The sequence below is a fragment of the Geotrypetes seraphini genome, chromosome 13 (genome assembly GCF_902459505.1).
Source record: "Geotrypetes seraphini chromosome 13, aGeoSer1.1, whole genome shotgun sequence".
NCBI classification, from domain to species: Eukaryota; Metazoa; Chordata; class Amphibia; order Gymnophiona; family Dermophiidae; genus Geotrypetes; species Geotrypetes seraphini.
The window spans coordinates 22,342,096-22,360,775 of record NC_047096.1 but is presented as its reverse complement, the minus strand read 5'-3'; the positions used below and the strand labels follow the sequence as shown (position 1 = coordinate 22,360,775).

At 40.2% G+C, this 18,680-nt stretch overlaps 1 protein-coding gene across 7 annotated transcripts in view; it reads right to left on the bottom strand.

Annotated features, from left to right (window-relative positions):
* Positions 1–3,405: 3,405 nt before the first annotated feature.
* The window catches only part of ARHGEF12 (Rho guanine nucleotide exchange factor 12), a 161,418-nt gene continuing 146,143 nt past the window's right edge, over positions 3,406–18,680 (bottom strand). For all 7 annotated transcript variants that reach the window (XM_033917827.1, XM_033917829.1, XM_033917830.1 and 4 more), the window contains 3 exons: positions 15,228–15,541; positions 13,119–13,188; positions 3,406–11,137 (listed from right to left, as the gene is read on the bottom strand). In XM_033917827.1, coding sequence (XP_033773718.1) covers positions 11,127–11,137; positions 13,119–13,188; positions 15,228–15,541 — 395 coding nt within the window. In that variant the 3' untranslated portion in view covers positions 3,406–11,126. The remainder of the gene's footprint in view (positions 11,138–13,118; positions 13,189–15,227; positions 15,542–18,680) is intronic.

The window sequence follows — 18,680 nt, the reverse complement described above, 5'->3', positions numbered from 1 at the left end:
TTTCCCTTATAACAGACTGCGGAAGAGCATTCCAGTTCTCTACCACTCTCTGAAGAATAATTTCCTTACGTTTGTACGGAATCTATCCCCTTTTAACTTTAGAGAGTGCCCTCTCGTTCTCTCTACCTTGGAGAGGGTGAACAACTTGTCTTTATCTACTAAGTCTATTCCCTTCGTTATTTTGAATATTTCGATCATGTCCCCTCTCAGTCTCCTCTTTTCAAGGGAGAAGAGGCCCAGTTTCTCTAGCCTCTCACTGTTGGCTTCATTATCTTATATGCATTTTAGAACGCTATTAAAAATGTATCTGTATTCTAAATTTATTGAAGATTGATATGAGCTGTCAAGATATGTTAACTGATATCTATTACTCACTTGATTGTTCAGTTTTTATTTTTTGTGAACAGCATTGAACCGAAAGGTATTGTGGGATATAAATAAACTTTTATGTAATATGATGCAAATACATCTTGGTGTCCCCAAGACAGGTTTGGGAAGGCCTTCATCAACTCTCTCTGCTTTTGCCTGGACTGCTGCACTTTTAACCATGGGGCTGACAAAGCATCATAGGAGGCTGGGGGGCTTTGCCCATATCTTAAGATTAAAATAACTTTGCTCAGAGAATGCGTTCATATAGAGGGAAAGCAGAATGCACACGACACACATGAAATAAGATATTGATCCGACTCAGTTTATGTAAGCTTATTTAATATTTAAACACTTTTCTATTTCCCCAGAGCCCAAAAAAAAGAAGTATTGCATTAAAGAGCTATTTTACAAACTTACATCTGCATAATTATTGTAACAGTAAAGTCTGACACCCAAATATGAGCAGTAAAAATACAGGTTATTAATAAAGATTCTTTTTAAAGAATACTTCCAGAATTTTGCTTAGGTAATCTGTTAAGAGTACATGATTGTATGACATACAAAGCAAATAAAATAGTCTAGCGGGAACACAAATCTATTAACAATAACAGTAAGAATACTGCACTGTCCCTTGGCAGGATGCCCACTTGTCTATTTTGTAAATGCAACTCAGTGTAATTGGGAGGACTGGCTTCTTTGAAACCTTGGTCACATCCTTCTTTGTAATTCTATAAGTTTGGTCAGCTACCTCCATTTTAACCCAGCTCCCCAAACATTACCTAGGGCCTGTTTTACAAAGCCACACAGTAATGGCCCCGAAGCCCTTTAAATCTCTATAGGCTTCGGGGCTGTTACTGCGTGGCTTTTTAAAACAGGCCCTAAATGTGCTTACTTTTTTAAAAAATAAAAAACTAATATTGTATAATCTGTATTGTGCAACAGTTATTCAGGGTGGTTAATAAGTATGTTTTAGTTCCTTAGTGCCATTACCAGACCAGTCCGACAACTTGTAGGCTGTGCCCAACAGTCAGCATGTGTGGAAAAAGATTCTAAAATTCTAGGTTCTACCCTAAAAAGGTCACCATACAATTTTCAGGCATTCAGTATTTATCCGTCTCCAGCAGATGGCGATGGGCGACATATATTTTTTTTCTCTCTCTCTAGATATCTTTATACATTTAATTTGGAATCAAATGGACATCACAGAGGAGTCTGAGAATTTTTGCCTTAAGTGATTTTTCCAGGGGGGGGGGAGTTTACTGCTGTTGAGCTGTGGTTTTGGTGCTCACTGTCTCAGCTCCATGTCTGAAAGCAAGAGAAGTTCTTTTATCCTCGCTAAGGAAATTTTAAACTGTAAGTTTTCTCTCTATTTCTTGTGTGGCTAGGTGCTTCTTCCCTCTCTCAAAGTCATTCTCGGGGAGCCCAGGTTTTCTGTTATTTCTTCAACATGTTTATTACTGTGACAGATTTCCAAGGTAGGACCATAGGAACAGCCTTGATTTATATTGGCGGCTGATGCGCCTGAGGTAAATTTAAGGCACATCTCCCATGAAATGTGCCAAGCACTATTTACAGTATAGAAGGAAATGCACAGCTATAAGAGACTGCTCTACTTGTCTGGTAGGACCTTCCTCTTTTTGGACTCTAGTACCAGCCCAGCTTCTCAAAAAAAAAAAAAAAAATAGCATTTCTGGTAAGAGCAGAGATTTGGCACTTGCTCCTGTGTCTGCCCGCTTGCTCTTCCTGGGTTGAATCCTTGGGAAAGATAGACATATCTCCCCAGTCTTCAACTGACAAAGGGATGATACCTGGCCTGGTCTATGGGACATAATGTACCAGGACAGAGGGAACCAACAGCACAGTAAACAGAGCACATCAGAAGAAAACCAGTGAGCCTCAAGAAAGAATATAGGAAACAAACACTATTGAAGACTCAACATGGGCCATGTTTCAGGGTTATGCCTGCATCAGGGATATATTACAAAAAAAACTTATATACATTTTTATCATCTATTTGTAATCACATATTACAGTGATTTCGATTATACTTTCAAGCTTTTATGATTTTTTAAACTAAAAACTGTTGTGATTTTTAAATCCATTTTTAATATTAAAGCAGCTAATAATATACATTTTAATAGTCCAACCTTTTCTTTGGTGGAGCTAAAATATATTTTAAATAACAGATTTGAAAATATCAGCATCTTTAAAACTAGTTCCATCAAATTTTTGAGCTTTTGATGTACTCCAGCTTTGACTGATGAATTTAAATGCTCACGTTATTTTTATACTTCGTACAATTGCATTTCTGGATTATCCATCTGCATTTAGCAAGTTGAGGAACATGTTTTGTTCACGTATACTTATCTAATCAAAATGTATAATGTCTTATTAATTGATGTTGCCTGTTAACTCCTAGTATCCCACTACAGGCCTGATATTAAAAATGAGTTACTCCCCCTATTATAGTTTCCCCCCCACAGTCAAACAAGACAAGAACTCATCCATCCCCCCCAAACAACCTCTGTGTGTTGGACTGTGTGCTGTATTTTTGCTCTGTTTTTGGATATTGCTTGGTTGTATTGAATTTGTTTGTCTGTTTGCTTCTTAATAAAAATGTTTCAAAACAAAATTTAAAAAAAAGAGTTAAACAGCTAGGAGAGGGGCTCCTGGCCATTTAAATCAATGTTTTTCAACCTTTTTACACCTATGGACCGGCAGAAATAAAATAATTATTCTGTGGACCGGCATCGGTCCATGGACCGGCGGTTGAAGAACACTGGGCTAAGTCGTGGGCCAGACCCCGCCCATCTCTACCCAATCTCCACCCCAGAACCCGCCCCCATAATAGTACTAATTGCACCTTGCACGTCCAGTGCCTCATCTGGAAGTCTTCCCTCTGACGTTGCAACGTCAGAGAGAAGGCTTCCGGTTCAGGCTTAGGATGCCCGTAGGAGCCACTGCCCGTGGCTTTGTGCACTGAATCAGTTAGGAAGAGGGAGCTGGCTCAAAGATAACGCTGCATCGATCGCACGGTGGACCGGCAGTTGAAGAACACTGTTTTGGGCCTGATGCACGTACTGGTCCTGTGGAACGGCAGGAAATTTCTGTGGACCGGCACTGGTCCATGGACCGGTGGTTGAAGAACACTGATTTAAATCACCTGTTTAGAGCTAACCAAGCATTTTCAATGGTACTTATCTGGCTAGTACTGCTAAAAATGTACGGTTAGCATTCAAGCCTATACTGCCTATTTTGAGGGTGTTCTGGGGCAGAGTCAGCACTTGGGGCCTGATTCTCGAAAATGCACATCCTGATCCCAGGTGGCCTGATCCCAGGTGGCAGTAGGCATCCTACTGCCGTCTGGTAGCCAATCGGGATGCACGTTTTAAGAAAAAACTCTCCCAAGGCAGGATGCTCACACTGTAGGCCTTCGAAGCATGCCCACTGCAGGGGGTGGGTGTGGCTTCACCCAGGTGGCCTTGGGTGGGCTTAAGCGTTGCTTTGCATCTATGTAGACACAAGACAGATGCCTTAAATGCTGGCCTACATTTTGGGTGCCTGACCGGCACTGTAGATGCGATTCTGTTTTGGACCCAATGTATGACTGACAGACGATCGGTAGCCACTGATGTCGACATCCAAAAGAGAATCAGTCCCTTAGGGCCCCTTTTCCAAACTAGCAGTGATGCTGGCGCAATAAATGCACCATAGCCCATTCAATTCCTATAGGCTTCAGTACATTTACCAAGGCAGCATCACTACCGTGGCTTTGTATAAGGGGCACTTAGCCTGTTAAGAACAAATATCTGGGACTTAACTGGTTAAGATGACTGCATAATTAGGGCTGCATAAAATGCAGACCAATCTTTATGTGGTTCTTCATAGCTGGTTAAATGCCGAATATTGTGCTTCACTGGCTATGTTTTAGTCGACTCCTTATACCTGGAAATTCAATGTCGGAGCCTGGACATAGCCTGGCATTGAATTTCTGAGTTTAATACTGGCAGCAGTCAGCAAAATTTTGATCGCTGCTGGCTAAATAATAGGCCCTATGTGTTTATTTATAATTTTTTCATGCTGTTAGAATCATTTGTTTGTTTTTAATTCTATTTGACATAGTATTATATTTGCACATTTATATTTGTGTTCACTTTTTTAATAATATTTTTTTTTTGCAACCGATCCCCCAATGCAGGCATAGTCCCAAAACATGGTCTGGGTCAGTTTTTCAATAAAGCTTGCTTCCTACGTCCCTTCTTAAGATCCACTTCTAGTCTGTGAGGAATTTGAAACACCTTGGGCAAATATTGTGCTTCAGATGAGATTTCACAGATGCCAAAATGTCTGTAAATCCTTTTAGTTCCTATATTGCTTCACAGCAAGTTGTTACTTCTCAAAGGTGGTTTAAAAAAAAATTATTTAAAGCACTCTTAAAAAGTTCAGGCTCCATAACCTTTTACAGTTTCTTGGGATCATGCTGACCTATCTGAAGCAAAGTGCAGATGTTTACAAGCATTAGAAGATTGGAAATCCATCTTATTTTATGTCTGCAGGAACATCAGACCTTGGGGAGTCTGTGGTAACAAAAGCTAGACTGGTGTGGGACCAGTTAGAAGGAAAGCTCCCAGTTGAAGTTGCAAAGAGGAATTGCCATCTACAATTTTCAGTTACCTTGGGTTCCTCAGCATTTCCATACTCCTCTTTTTCTGGAAATCCTATACTCATAGGCAAAGAGGTCCTATCAAACGTTTCTGATTCATCAAGCTATTCAAAGTCTTATCACTTACAAGTGAAATGCCTCTGAAGTGGGACTTAAAGTTGGCAGAGCCATGGCAAAGCTGTATCCTTTACTGTCTGAGGAGAAATTAAATTAGATACTTTAATAACTGCGGTTACACACATCCACAGGCAACTATTATTCCAATTGAAGGAGGTTCCTCTACACGATCTGCAAGGTTGAAATATATAAACCCTTCTCAAACAAGTGTCTCACTTATCAGCTCTGAGTCTTCAAGCAGCAATAAATACTGTATACATTGCAAGAGCCCATCTCCTTTTGGTTCAGCAAGACAAGGTTTTTCTCTGCTAATTCATAGGATATTTCAGCAGATTCCTTTAATTTACAAAGAAGATGCTCATTATGACTTAGAGCTTTGGCTAGAGGTATGGTGCTTGTTATTTCCTCTTGAAGGCTCCAGTGGCTTCAGAATTGGTCTGCAAATGTAAAACTATGCTTAGGAGGCTTCTCTTCAGGGGTAAGCTTCTCTTTGATCTTGATAAATTGGTGAAGGATTTGGGAGGCTCTAAGCTACAAAGATTGCCAGAAGATCAGCCATTCTCAAAAAGACTTCTACACTTACATTTAGAGAAGTAAGGAGATTAGACCTAGGAAATCAAAATCCTACTACTGTTCTAGATTTCAAAACCAAAAGGAACCTCTCAGAATATTGTCTCTCCAAAGCGCTGAAGCCTACCCAATGAAGGCTCCCCTCTTCAGAGCAGTTCAGAGGGTTTTTTTGGGGGGAAGAGTAGACCCAAATTATATCTTACCATCTTCTGGTACCATCAGCAGCACACATTGTTAGGGTGGTCTTGGATGTTATTCAAATTGGCTACACACTGGAACTTTTTCTTAATCTCCCAGATGTGTTTCTTCTTCCTCCGTGCTATTCTCCTGTCAAAGTAGAAGCTGTGTAGGGTGCTCTTCAAAGTTTTCTCAATTTAAGAGCAATAGTAACAATTCCTTTAAGTGAGAGGGGCACAGGAGGATATTCAATATAATTCATTGTGCCAGCAAAGGAAGGAACCTTTCATCCAATATTAGATCTCAAAGGTGTAAACTGCGCTTTAAAAGTAAAAGCACTTCAGATGGAAACCTTAAGATCCATGTTCAGTGTAGTACAATGAGGATTTCAAATTTTCTTGGATTCAAAGAAGCTTACTTAAATATTCCCATCTGGCTGCTGCATCAGAGATTCTTGAGATTTGTGATTCATGGCAAATATTTTCGGTTTTCAGCAATGCCCTTTAGGTTAGCGACAGCACCAGGAACCTTTACTAAGGTGATAGCTGTTGTGGCAGTACACCCTATATGGATGATTGACTCATTTGTGCCTTCAAGGAAACCTTACAAGTAACAGCTCAAGTACTTCACCTCTTGCAGTCTCAGAGTAGGTGATCATTCTTCCCACGAGCAAGATATAACTGTCTCAAGAACTGGAGTACTTAGGGGTGAATTCAACATCAAGTTAGGGATCATGTATCTTCCAATATAGAGACATATGAAATTTGAAACTCAGATCAAAAGTCTTCTACTTCAATATGAACCTTGGGCCTAGGCCTATATGCAGGTTCTCGGATCCACGGCAGTGACCTAGCACTTGGTGCCGTGGGTGTAAGCTCTCATGATACCTCTAAAAAATTATCCTCTCAACTTATCATCCATCTCTGAACAGAGTCTAGAATACCATCTGCCCTGGACATTTCAAGCAAAGCTCAGCATGAGGTGGTGGCTTCAATATCACAATTTGCTATGAAGTCTAAATTTGCATTCTTTCAAATGAACAATGGTAACTATGGATGCCAGCTTGTACAGCTGAAGAGCTCATTGCCAGGATCAAATGTCTCAGGGTACTTGGTCCATCAGTCGATTAGAGTTTAGGGCAGTTTGCCTGGTGCTTCAGTCTCTCCTAAATATACTGAAAAGAAAAGAAGAGGGCTGCATTACAGTGATTGTGCACATAAAGAAGCAAGAAGGTATCAAAAGTGTAGCTATAGCTCAAGAAGCAAAGCTCTGGGCACAGTGTCTTCTTCTGGTACCATCAGCAGCACACATTGTTGGGGAGGAGAACGCCCAGGCAGTCTTTTCTCAGCAGGCGCTCCCTTGACCTGGGAGAGTGGGAGTTATCATTCAAGACCTTTGATTTGATAACCAACTAGAAGGATGGTCCAGTAATAGATCTCATGACGATAAAGAGTATCATTGAAGTTTTTCCAGTATCAGGATCCGAGAGCGTGGATGCCTCACTTCAACTCTGACCATTGAACAGTCTAATTTATGTTTCTCCACCTTTACCAAGCTAGGCTGAGTAGTTCAAAGGATTTCAACTCATCATGGGCCAGTAATTCTTGTAATGCCCTTCTGGCCCAAGAGACCCTGGTTTGTGGACCTTATTCGACTCAACTTGGACAGGTCATTACTATTCCCATACAAAGAAGGTCTTCTACATCAGGGGCCAATACTAATGAAGATCCAACTCCATTCTCTCTTACACCTCTTGACAGGTCTATTTAAGACACACAGGTTATTCAAAAAATGTGATATCCACATTGCTTCAGGCTTGAAAACATTCAACTTCTGCTACCAGTTCAAGATTTGGTATTTGTTCAAATATTGGCGCACAAATAGCGCTATTTCACCCTTTGCAGTTTTCATTGCCCAGATTTCAGCCTTTCTTCAAGATGGCCTTTTCTAAAGGTTTGGCACTGGGATCCTTAAAAATTCAGTTTCAGCTTTACCTTGTTTCAGAGTAGCCTACAGAAGTCTTCTTTAGCAGTTCATCTACATCTAGTATGGAATATTGTTACTCCTTGGGTTTTGGCCAGGTACTAGGGACCTGGATTGGCCACCATGAGAACGGGCTACTGGGCTTGATGGACCATTGGTCTGACCCAGTAAGGTTATTCTTATGTTATGTTAATTCATCTTTTCAAGGGGGTTGTCACATTCATCCCCCCTTGAACACTGCTTGTCCAGAATGGAATTTGAATCTAGTTTTAAAGACACTGGCCTCTATTCTTCTGACCTTCAGTTAAAAGATTTCAATCTTAAGACGGTATTTTTGTTTGCTATCTCCTCAGTGAGGCATGTCTCAGTTACAATATTTTTTATGCAGGAATCCTTTTTTTCAGTTTACAGAAGCTGGAGTTTCCATTAGCACTGTTCACTTTGCATTCTCCAAAGTGGTCTCTTCTTTTCATTTGAGGGAAGCTGGATGGATCATGTAGGTCTCTATCTGCTGCCATCTACTATGACCCTTCCTTTTACAAAGTTGATTATGTTGAGAAATTTAAAGTGCTACATTTGTTAGATGTATGTCATGACCTTATTAGATATTGAGATGTGACTAATGATTTTAGATGATTTGCTAGATTATTTGCTCTCTTCGAAGGCTCCCCAAAAAAGTGAAGCAGCTTCTATAGTAAGGCTAATATATCTTACTGGCTCAAGGAAATGATTCCATCTGCTTATATCGTAAAAGGTAAACAACCCTTCTCAAGGGTTTCAAGTGCATTTGACCAAAGGAATAGCTGCTTCTTGGGCAGAGTCATGGGCAGTAGCTCCTATAAATATTTATAAAGCAGCTACCTGGTCTTCTCACCACACTTCTGCAAAGCATTATAGAGTTAATTTGGCAATATGAGCAGAAACTTTGTTTGAGAGTGAGATGCTCAGAGGAGCAGCATCAGTTTCCCATTCCTTTTAAGTGCTTTATTACATCCTACAAGTTCTGGACTGACTGGTAAGGCTGCCAGGGAAAGAAAAATTATTCTTCTCTCTTAATTATCTTTCCTTTAGTCTTATCAGACCTTCCAGAAGCTTGTCAAATTGTTCCACATCTTTCTTGTGTGAAGATACAGTTTCAATGCTTTTCTGAGGAATATAGTTTCTTTTTATGTATTCAAAGTTATTGGTTATTGCTTGAAGTTTATTATAGCTTTTAAGAAAAGCAAATCACCTATATCCACTGCTTTGTAATCAGAAATACCTGCATGGTGCCTTCATAGGGTAGAGCCCAGAATTCTAGAATCTCTGTCTCCACACATCTGGGAAGGGAATGGGGACTTGTATACCATCTTTTTGTGGCTTTGGCATTTCAAAGCCGACATTCAAAGCAGTGGGCACTGGAGGATTAAGTGATTTGCCCAGGGTCACAAGGAGCAGCACTGGAATTTGATCTCACAACCTCTGGATGCAGATTCAGGAGCTCTACCAGTGAGCCACACCTTCACCACAAGTTCTGGACTGCTCTGGTAGGACTAAAGAAAAGAAAATTAACAAATAAGAATAATTTCTCCTTTCAGGATACACAGTATATGTAGTAGGGAATAGAAAAATAGAAGTGGAACACAGAGGAATTATTGCGTATACTATTTACATTCTAAGGCATTGATCAGGAATAGAGGTGGTGCAGTTTGAAAGAGAATGGTCCCTATAAACACAGATTTCCTACCTTAGAATGGAGGATTCAAGCGGCAGTATCCCACAACACAGTAATACACTTGCCCCTTAAATTTAGGCACTACTTTCTGTGTTAAGATTACAGAATACTGACACTTTACACACAAAAGTGCTAGGGGATGTACTTAGCAGTATTCTGTAATCTTACCGTGCAACTCCCACAGCGCGCAACTGCGAGGGAGGTATTCACGAAGACAAGTCATGGGTGGCTCCAAAATTTACGAAAGCAAGCTACAGAATACTGACATTTGTGTGCTGAAGTGTCACACTTAGTCATGCGCATTTACTCATGTCATATAAGTGGGCACGTCTGAATGTTAGTATGTCAATGCCAACTTATGTTAGTATTTGATTCCTTTAGAGAATTCATGCTCAGCGTGCTGAATCTGGTGTCTCATTTTTAGCGCATTTTATACTTTTGCCCCCATGATCTGTAAACACTAAAAGGTTTTTCTATTTGGCACATTAATTTGTCTGGCTTTCTTACACACTGGTCAGAAGATTGTCTACCTGATGCAAATAAGATTTTTGGAAATCTGACCAAAATTAAACATGCCCCAGTCATGTTGCTAATAAGTTCTGGCAGTGGACAGAACTTGCATGGGGCCAGTCCTTGGTAGGAGGCTTACCTATTACAGCTTGTTCATAGAATCAGTGCAAAACTGAGTCAGGTGAGCAGGCACTAGAACATACTGGCCAAAAAGCAGTAGTGTCTGTCTCAGAAGGAACTCGTACTTCAGCAGTGATCTGACAGTCCTCTTGCTACAGTCTTTTTGCATTTCTTCATCTCACTTAGGTGTATGCAGACCAGAATATTCTACACTTTCCCAGTCTTCTTATACCGAAAGTGAGAGGGAATATGCAATGTTCTAATCACATCATGATGCTATTCCTATTCAAACACAGAACCTGGCCCATCTATGCAAATACCAGAGGAATAGGTTATTCCTGCTGCCTACATATAACAGCCACAGCATGCCTTGTTGCAAAGCAGGGTCCTTCAGTGTTACTGTGTGCTGATCTGTGTCTTCCTCCCTGAGCCACATGCAGCTCTGTCCCCTACTAGGAGAATCCACTGCATGTTTATGGCTAAATCATTCACTATCAGAAAAAGAAAAAAATAAAATAAAACGTGTTTTTGATACATAAAGTCAAATAAATACATCAGATTTTTCTTTTAAAGTCTAAATACAGTTTTATATCCAACACCCAAAGCACTGTACATTTGGTTTTCTTTTTTAGTGAAAACAAAAAAAGGTTAAGTTGGGAGAGGCTGGCTAGAGGACAACAGAACCTCTCCGAGAGACTAGAACAGATGTTCTGCTCCACAGCACTACTTCCAACCTAGTCTTGCTCATGCCATGCCTTATAGTCCAATTAACTGCTTCAGCCAACAGTAGTGCACGGATGGTTAGAGAAGATCCTCCTTCTAAAGCTTCTGCAGGAGCATGGCTGTGGCAGTGCAAGACAGATACTCGTGTCCATAAATCAGCAAGCTCCTACGATGCCACTCTTAACTTTTATCTGGAAGGAATAAAAAAAACAACAAAACAACAAAAATAACAGCAGATGTCGACACAAGATCATGAATTCATAGAAAGAAAATTCTAACAAGAGCCACCAAAGATCAGGTACTTGTGCCCTGAACTGGCCATTGTGGAAGAAGATGGACCATTGGCCTGACCCAGTATCGCTATTCTTATGTCAAAAAATGTCCAGAGAAGGCGGTATATCAAAATAAAATTAAACTTGATCATAACTAAAAAGAACTTTCAAATGTCTGTATATATATTTTACTCAGTAATTCCCACCCAGTGTGCCATAAAAAAAAAAAAGTCACTGCTTCTTGATGCTTTGGTCCAGACCAGTGCAAGAAGTTTTGCCCTTAGCATCTCACAGCAATGACAGACTAAGTGATGAATCTTAAATGAGGAGCTTTTTTATGTACGAGCACATTCTAGGTATAACATGAGCCCAGGAGAGTGAAAATTAAATGGGCAGCATGCGGATCATAAATGACCAGGCCTCGCATGGTGTAGCATACACTGCCCTTCTTTGAGTAATTACAGATTTTGCTTTTTATTTTTTGGTTATGTGGAGTCCTCTCCCATATCCCTACTGCCTGTTCCATGGAAGCTGGTGTTCCTCGTTTTGAAACTGTTTTTGAAATGTAAGTGCGCTTTGGGCTTGAAAAGGTTGGGAAACGCTGTTCTATGAGCTCTAGAGGGAAGTTCTCTTTAGCATAATTCAGGTATTAAAATGAGATTCGTAACTATTGTTAACAAATCCATTTGAAAACCCAAACAGAAAACCAGATATGGTGAAATTAGAAAAGGTTCAAAGAAGAGCAACCAAAATGATAAAGGGGATGGAACTCCTCTCATATGAGGAAAGACTAAATAGATTAGGGCTCTTCAGTTTGGAAAAGAGATGGCTGAGGGGGATTATGATAGAGGTCTACAAAACTGTTAAGCGATGTAGAATGGGTAAAAGTGAATCGAGTTTTTACTCTTTCAAAAAATACAAAGTCTAAGAGACACTCAATGAAGTTACATGGAAATACTTTTAAACAAGTAGGAGGAAATATTTTTCACTCAAAGGATAGTTAAGCTTTGGAACCTGTTGCCAGAGGATGTGGTAACAGCGGTTAGGGTGTTTGGGTTTAAAAAAAAAAGGTTTGGACAAGTTCCTGGAGGAAAAGTTCATAATCTGCTATTGAGAGAGACATGGGGGAAGCCACTGCTTGCCCTGGGATCAGTAGCATGGAATGTTGCTACTATCTGACTCTTAGGGATTCTGGAATGTTGCTACTATTGGGTTTCTGCCAGGTACTTGTGACCTGGATTTGCCACTGATGGAAGCAGAATACTGGGCTATACGGACCATTGGTCTGACCCAGTAAAGCTTTTCTTATGCTCTTACCATGATAGGGTCAAGAACACTGCAGTTCAGTGCACTCAAGCAACAGCCAAACGTTACCATAAAAGTTATGATGATGTAATAAAATGCTTTGACTTTCATAAACAAGCAGGTTCCAAGTGAGGAAAGAGAAGACTCATAAATAAAGAGCCGTAGTCAACCTGCTGTAAAATAGGTAGAAGAGAAAAGAGCAAAATGCTGTTGTATACTTATTTACAAGATCTTATAGTCCGCAGTGTCTCCAAATCTACTGCAATATAAAAAAATATACATGAAAAAGGAGTACAGAAACCAGACGTTAAAAAAATTCTATAAAGCTGAACTTTTGAAATTGATATAATGCCCAGGATTATAAAAAATGGCGGAGCACTTTTGGGTTGAAAGTTCAGCTTTTCTAATCTTCTCCTGCCTCACAGCCTGGTCTTTCTAGTTTTGATCAGCCAGATTTCGGCGTTTTGGAAACACTACCTTGGAGAGATGGATTCTGAAGTGGAATCTCAGGCATCTTTTGTCTGAAATATTATGAACTTTGATCAGTTTAACCTGATCTAGATCTTAGCAATTAACAGCTCAAACTCTAACATACCTGAAGCTTCATCTAGAAGTGCAGATCCAGCCATCCTCTGGCAAAGCGTATGGTAACTGTCCTCTATCCCCTGCAACATAAAACCACCAAGTTCTATTAATCAGCATATATATTTTTAAAAAATCATGCGTAGAAGTAGGCCAAAGCAGTGTGGCTGCCATGTTACTCCACTGTTTAGTTTGCTTTAACTAATAAGGCTTCTATTCTTAGGTGTTTATAAATTTAGTTGCTATTTTCCAGCTAATTATTGTTCTTGTTAACTAGAGAAGCTATTACTGGGTGCTTTTCTTAGTGGAATCAAATAGGTATGTTTGTGTTAGTAAAAGTCCTCAGCACAGAAAAGGCTGAAAAACTGAGTGGACGATCCAAAGCAGGCAAGAGGAGTGGGTGAGAGAGCATGAAGGAAGTGAAGGTTTTCCAATGTTTATCCATAAACACCTATTTTAATTTTTTTGTGTTGTGGGTGTTTATTAGTTAAAACCTAAAATCAAAAGCCCGATGTATTAATCTTTATTTTTTGTATAATACTATGGTTATTGTTAAATTCTTCTATCAAACACCCGCTACACCAGATAAGTGAATTTATTACATCTATAGTTTGTTCATAGCGAGTGGTTTGAGGCAATGATGGTCCAACAATAACCATAGTCTGTTATCACAGATTAATTTGATTAAGGGTCTGAGCACTTTACAAACATATTTTGGAAAATATATATATTTAAAGCATAAGCATTTAGAGCTGTGATTTTGAGAGTAAACTGTATAATTGTAGGACATAATCCATTCTCCTAAAAACACAAGATAACACTAATAGAACAGATTACGGAGAAATTTATTATATGGGCAACAAAATTAATATCTGGATTGCGCTGAGAGACATATGAGAAGAGGCTTGAATATCTGAATATGTATAACCTAGAGCAGGGGTAGGCAATTCCAGTCCTCGAGAGCCGGAGCCAGGTCAGGTTTTCAGGATATCCACAATGAATATGTATGAGATGGATTTGCATGCACTGCCTCCTTGAGATGCAAATCTATCTCATGCATATTTATTGTGGATATCCTGAAAACCTGACCTGGCTCCGGCTCTCGAAGACTGGAATTGCCTACCACTGACCTAGAGGAAAGAAGCGATAGAGGAGATATGATATAGGCATTTAAGCACTTAAAGATTATTAATCTACAAAAGGTAACACTAGAGGACAGAGGATGAGATTGTGGGGGGTTAGACTGAGAAGGAACGCCAGAAAATACTTTTTCACGGAGAGGGGGTGGGGGATGCCTGAAAAGCCTTCCCTGGAGAGGTGGTAGAAGCAAATCAGTGATGGAGTTCAAAAATGCGTGGGATACACACAAAGGATCCCTGAATAAAAAGAAAACAGTATTGGTACAAAAGTCTATAGAACAAGAGCTCTAACTTCATTTGTGATGATCAGGAGTTTTGCAAAATGGCAGCCCCAGCAGTGAAGCCAATGCTGGATGTACTTTTATGGTCTAGATCCAGTATGTGGCAAGATGGATTGAGATAGGCTGGAGTTAGCTTAGGCCAGGGCTGCCCAAATCCGGTCTTTGAGATCTACTGACAGGCCAGGTTTTCAGGTTATCCACAATGAATATGCATGAGAAAGATTTGCCTGCACTGTCTTCTTGGTATGCAAATCTCTTTCATGCATTTTCATTGTGGATATCCTGAAAACCTGGTCTGCCAGTAGATCTCGAGGACTGGACTTGTGCAGCCCTGGCTGACGATGACTCCAGCATAGGGGCCGATGCCGGGCAGACTTCTACGGCCTGTGTCCCATATGTGGCAATATCGAACAGGAGCAAGAATGCACATTTTTACCACATTCATATAGTCAGAGAGTCTTGCCCATCTTAGGGGAGAGGGGAAAAACATCTTATAGGGAAACTTAGCAAATAAATTGGATCTTAGCAAGTAAAATAAATACCCAGAATGGCAGTTGTAATATAGTGCAGAAGTATGCCTCATTTTGAAGGAAACACCCAGCTAGTAAAAAGAAATTCAACAGATGGCATAAGTTTCACTGTAGCTTCCTTTTCTTTGGAAATGACAGGAAGTAATTTATTTTAGGATGGAGTCACATATACCTTTAAGTGTTCAAGATCTGTCTCTATCGTTTGAATGTACTGCAGTATCTGGCTAGAAGATGCTGAAGTGAAGGGTATTATTTTTGGACTGGACCAAGGACCTTCTGCCCCCATCTGGCTGTGCTGCCCCAGCAATTCTACTGCACTTGGGGCGATGCCTGCATCATCTTGAATATTTCCAGGCAAATCCAGGTTTTGGAGGAAACAGTCTGTTAAGGGGCTGCTTGTAGTGCATTGTGTAACGGAGGAAGAGAGCTCGTCATCAGTGGAACTCTCCTGCAGCATCTCATACCCATCAAGGATCAAATAGTTTCCTGTTTGCAAAGAAAAAAAAGAGAGCTAAACATAATAGGCCTGATTTTGAGTTTAAGTCATTTTTTAAAATTAAAGACAGTCCAGCATTACAAATTCTTGTGCAAAACACATCAACAACCAAGTCATGGATAAGAAAATGGAATATCTGCTTGCTGTCCTCAGGTAGCACCTGCTACAGGTGAGTAACCATGCTTTATCCAAGGATAAACAGGCAACATATTCTCATATGTAGGACACCCCAGCTGCCAGGATCATACCTCTAAGAAGAGAATTATTAATAACTACCATGATCCTGGCAAAACCAAAAGAGTTGGCAACTAAGTAGAGAATAAATTTTGTAGAACTGCTTGGCCAAACTGATATTCCGTGTGGAATGATGAAGGAGTGTTCTGTGATGGAAGTTAAAAGATGACTCTCTTAGGAGACGAGGTAGAGGTCTTGTTTGTAAATGAAGGGCATAACTGTTTTCAGCATCTGTACATTATGTGCAGATAGGAGTGGCCTAGTGGTAGAGCTACTGTCTCAGCGCTGCTCCTTGTGACCCTAGGCAAGTGCCTTAATCCTCCATTGCCCCAGGAACAAAATAAGTACCTGCATATATGTCAACTGCTTTGAATGTGTAACCACAATAATCTAATCTAATCTAATCTAATACTTGGTTTTATATACTGAGACTTCAATCTAAGAGTGCTCGACTCGGTTTCCAATAGTTAGATTAAGCTGAAAGAAACATATTAATTGGATCTTAAAAGGGTTAATTACCAAAGTGTTTGGCAAACAAAATAGTTTTCAAAGCCTTGCGAAAGAAAGAAAGAGAGCCAAAGCGTCTCAGAAAAAGTGGAAGATCGTTCCAAAGTTGTGTGAACTTAAAGGACAAAGAGAGGCCAAAGATCTTGGTTCTTTTGATACCTTTACTGGATGGGCAGGAAAACTTAAGTTGTTGATCTCCTCTTGCAAAAGAGAATCTATAAAGATTCCAAGATAACGGAACTAAAGGAATGAAAATACCTAGAAGAATTTTAAAAACAAAACAGGTGCACGAGCTGGACTCTAAGATACACAGGGAGCCAGTGGAGATTGAGAAGAGGCTTGTGGTGTCACATGGTCAAACTTACACTTTCCAAAAATCAGCCTGGCAGCAGTATTCTGGACCAATTGTAATCTGGAAAGACAAGTTTTTGTAATACCGAGGTAAAGGGCATTACAATAGTAAATGAGATAAAATAATCGATTGGACCAAAATGGAAAAGTGGTGTCGGTGAAAAAGGTGTCTAACTTTTCTCAGCATGCGTAGATTGAAAAAAAGTGGTATACAAGTCCCACACCCCCTAATATGCAGCATAAATGCACGCACTGTTCCTACAGAGAACAGAGGCATTCTTAGGGGAGGAGAATTAGGGCAACATGAATTCTTTTGACAAGTCAAGCAGGTGTAATTAAGCACATTTCCCCCTCATTCTATAAAAGGCTGCCTAAATTTAAGTGCCAATTGAGCACTTAAATTATAGACTAGTGCCATTCAGGGGGGTAAATATACACTAATTCGCATAAATGGCAGTGGTGCGCCTAAATGCATTTCTGTCAATGGCAATTCTGTAAAATGGCCCTCTAAAATTGACATGAGCTACTTACAGAATCCTGTATGTTACTAGAAACATGATGGCAGATAAAGGCCAAATGGCCCATCCACAGTAACCATTATCTCTTTCTCTCTCCGAGATCCCATATGCCTATCCCAGGCCATCTTGAATTCAGACACAGTCTCTGTCTTCACCACCTCTTCCATACATCTACCACCCTTTCTATAAAAAAAAGTATTTCCTTAGATTACTCCGGAGCCTATCACCTCTTAACTTCATCCTATGCCCTCTCATTGCAGAGCTTCCTTTCAAATGAAAGAGACTTGCCTCGTGCGCATTTATGCCATGTAGGTATTTAAACATCTCTATCATATCTTCCCTCTCCCGCCTTTCCTCCAAAGTATACAGATTGAGATCTTTAAGTCTGTCTCCATACGCCTTATGATTAAGACCACATACCATTTTAGTAGCCTTCCCTCTGGATTGACTCCATGCTTTTTATATCTTTTTGAAGGTACGGCCTCCAGAATTGTACACAATATTCTAAATGAGGTCTCACCAAAGTCATCAATACCTCCTTTTTCCTCCCTATGCACCCGAGCATCCTTCTAGCTTTCACCATCACCTTGTCAACCTGTTTGGCCACCTTAAGATCATCACATACAATCACACCCAAGTTCCGCTCTTCTGTCGTGCACATAACCTCTTCACTCCCTAATCTGTACCGTTCCCTTGGGTTTTTGCAGCCCAAATGCATGACCTTGCATTTCTTAGCATTAAATTTTAGCTGCCAAATTTCAGACCATTCTTCAAGTTTTACCATATAAATGCCACATTTAGGTTCACCCAACTGCCCCAGCCACAGACTTGGTGTAAATGCGTGCGCCACTGCCAGTTCACATTAGTATTTTATAAGAATGCATAGATGTCTCAGAGAATAGGCTCACTGCTTGTGCAAATGTGGTATCCCTGTTATACAATTGCCTCTATAGTTTGTCTGGGATAGTTTCCAAAGCAAAAGTACGTACACTTCTCCCTCTGTATTAGCAGTTTCAGCACTCATGGTTTCACTTATTCACGATTTTTCACATGCTGACTCCTCCCCCCAAAATGACATCATGAGTAAAGTACCTGTACTGTACCGATGAAAAAGTTTAGCGCTTACCAGCATTCACTCAGAATATTGCTGCTTCCATGCTTTAACCCACATAATCACTGCTTCAAATCTTTCAACCACAAAATCTCTGCTTTCCAGCTTCCCAGTGTGCACAGAGAAAAATGCTGCTTCCCAGCATACATAGAGAAAAATGCTGCTTCCCAGCATGCATAGAGAAAATCGCTGCTTCCCAGCATGCATGGAGAAAAATGCTGCTTCCCAGCATGCATAGAGAAAATCGCTGCTTCCTAGCATGCATGGAGAAAATCGCTGCTGTCTTCACTGATATTGCCTCTCCTTCACGAACAGGCTATTCGTGGTTTCAATAATAAAAATGCTGGCTGTTACAAAAAAAACGTGAATAGCATATAAAAAGTTATTTGCGTCTATGTTCTGCCCGTA